The 2,190-nt window shown below is 26.4% G+C and overlaps 1 protein-coding gene across 1 annotated transcript in view; it reads right to left on the bottom strand.

Annotated features, from left to right (window-relative positions):
- Nucleotides 1-986: 986 nt before the first annotated feature.
- Nucleotides 987-2,190, bottom strand: part of LOC117178189 — a 4,997-nt gene continuing 3,793 nt past the window's right edge. Inside the window, exon 2 of the mRNA XM_033369481.1 lies at nt 987-1,676. Coding sequence (XP_033225372.1) covers nt 1,045-1,676 — 632 coding nt within the window. The 3' untranslated portion in view covers nt 987-1,044. The remainder of the gene's footprint in view (nt 1,677-2,190) is intronic.

Raw genomic sequence — 2,190 nt, 5'->3', positions numbered from 1 at the left:
ATAAAGATAAATTATCTACGAAAAAAGACTAATTTTTTCAACAAAAACATGAATTTTCAAAGAATTTTTCAAGTAGATTAATTTCCACAAAAATGAAATAATAAAATCTTCAATCAATGAAAATTTTTTTCAGCTAAAGAAATAAATTTCTAACGAAAAATATTAATTTTCTACCAAAAAAAAATCAAATTTGACCAAAGAAATGAATTTTCAACCAAATTAAAAATTTTTTAAGGAATATTTGACCTAAAAGTTAAATTTTGAATCATAAAGATAAATTATCTACGAAAAAAGACTAATTTTTTCAACAAAAACATGAATTTTCAAAGAATTTTTCAAGTAGATTAATTTCCACAAAAATGAAATAATTAAATCTTCAATCAATGAAAATTTTTTTTCAGCTAAAGAAATACATTTCTAACCAAAAAGATTAGTTTTCTACCACAAAAAAATCAAATTTTCGCCAAAAAAAAGAATTTTCAACCAAATTTTGAATTTTTTATGGAATATTCGACATAAGAGGTAAATTTTGAATCATAAAGATAAATTTTCTACGTAAAAGGGTTAATTTTTACAAAAAAAAACATGAATTTTCATGTAGATTAATTTCCACAAAAATGAAATAATTAAATCTTCAATAAAAAAAAAATGATTTTCAATCAAAGAATTTAAGTTTCAACTGAAGAAGATAAATATTTAACCAAAAATAGAAAGACTTTTCATCCATAATGCAAAAATAGTGATAATATTGAAAATTTTAATCACTAAAAATTAAAATATTATTCTATGCTTCTTTCTGGATTAAATAAAATGTTACATTATGAACCTTGAATTTTTTCAGTTTAATTCTCAAAAAAATACGCCACACTTTTTTACACTTGAAACTTAAAACTAAAATTTCTGTATAAAAATAAAAAAAAAGTTGAAAAACAAACAAGAGTTATTTTTTCAAAAGAAAGGGTATTAAAAATTCTGCTAAACATGGATTAAACTTGATAACATAATACCTTTATTCCTCAGGTATCTTACTTACAAAAAATCCACTCATAATGTCAAACGTTTTTTATTCTTCTTCGCAGCAACTTTCCTTCGTTGTGCGTAAACAAATTCTCGAATCACCGCCGGCGGAAGAATTTCTCCTCTCCATCTTGTCGGTAAAATTTCCCTCGTGAGTAACTGAAGCCTCTCCCTCACATACCTCTTTGGATTGAATTTTTCCGCGTTGTGCACAATATTGAAAATGTGTTTTTTAAATCCCTTTTCCCTTCTCAGCTTGCGCCTTTTTTTCACTTTCATATTCACGTATTTCATTTTCTTGCGTAGCTTTTTCAGCTTGTGAACTTTCATCTTGTGCCTTCGAACAATTATCATTCGCACCGCATGTTTTTCAATAATATTCTCCAGAGTTGGAAGATCGACAAATTTGTCTGGCACGATGTCCTCTTTGTTGTGGATAATTTTATAGGGTTCCTCTATGTGGCGATTTATGGAAATTGGGGTCTCAGTGATGCTTATTCTGGATATGTCTGGTGGTGGTATGGTGAATCCGAAATCGACTGATTTTGGGGAAAGTGTGAAATTTGGTTCGTAGATCGAAGGTGAGGTGGAATTTTGTAATTTTCGAAAACTTGGGACTGCATTTGGTGAGGTGCGTGCATGACTTGCAGTTGACAAGCCTACAATTTAGAATAGAAAAAATCAATTGAAATTTGCATTGAAAATTTTTAAATATCGTTTTCCTTAACATAATTAATAGTTGCATTTATTTCAAAAAATAGAATTCTCAATCCAAAAAAACGATTTTTTAAAGAAACTCTTCAATTTTTAAGCCGAAAGTATGAATTTTCAATTCAAGAAATTAATTTTCAAGTAAAGAGATGGATTTTTTTCAATTAATCGAATTTTCAAACCAAATCGACGAATTTTTAATAAAAGAGATAAATTTTCAATGAAATCGTTGCATTTTTTTTAATAAAGGAAATATCAACCTAAGAAACGAATTTTTTAAGAAACAGTTCAATTTTTAAGCTGAAAGTATGAATTTTCAATAAAAAAATTAATTGTCAAGTAAATAGTTGCATTTTTTTCAAATAATAGAATTTTAAACCCAAAAAGACCAATTAAAAAAAAATAGATGCATTTTCAAGAAAATTGTTTATTTTTTTTCAAATAATAGAATTATCGACCCAA

Source organism: Belonocnema kinseyi, chromosome 8 (genome assembly GCF_010883055.1).
Source record: "Belonocnema kinseyi isolate 2016_QV_RU_SX_M_011 chromosome 8, B_treatae_v1, whole genome shotgun sequence".
NCBI lineage: Eukaryota > Metazoa > Arthropoda > Insecta > Hymenoptera > Cynipidae > Belonocnema > Belonocnema kinseyi.
Note: the sequence above shows the minus strand (reverse complement) of the source record. Positions and strands in the feature narration are given on the sequence as shown.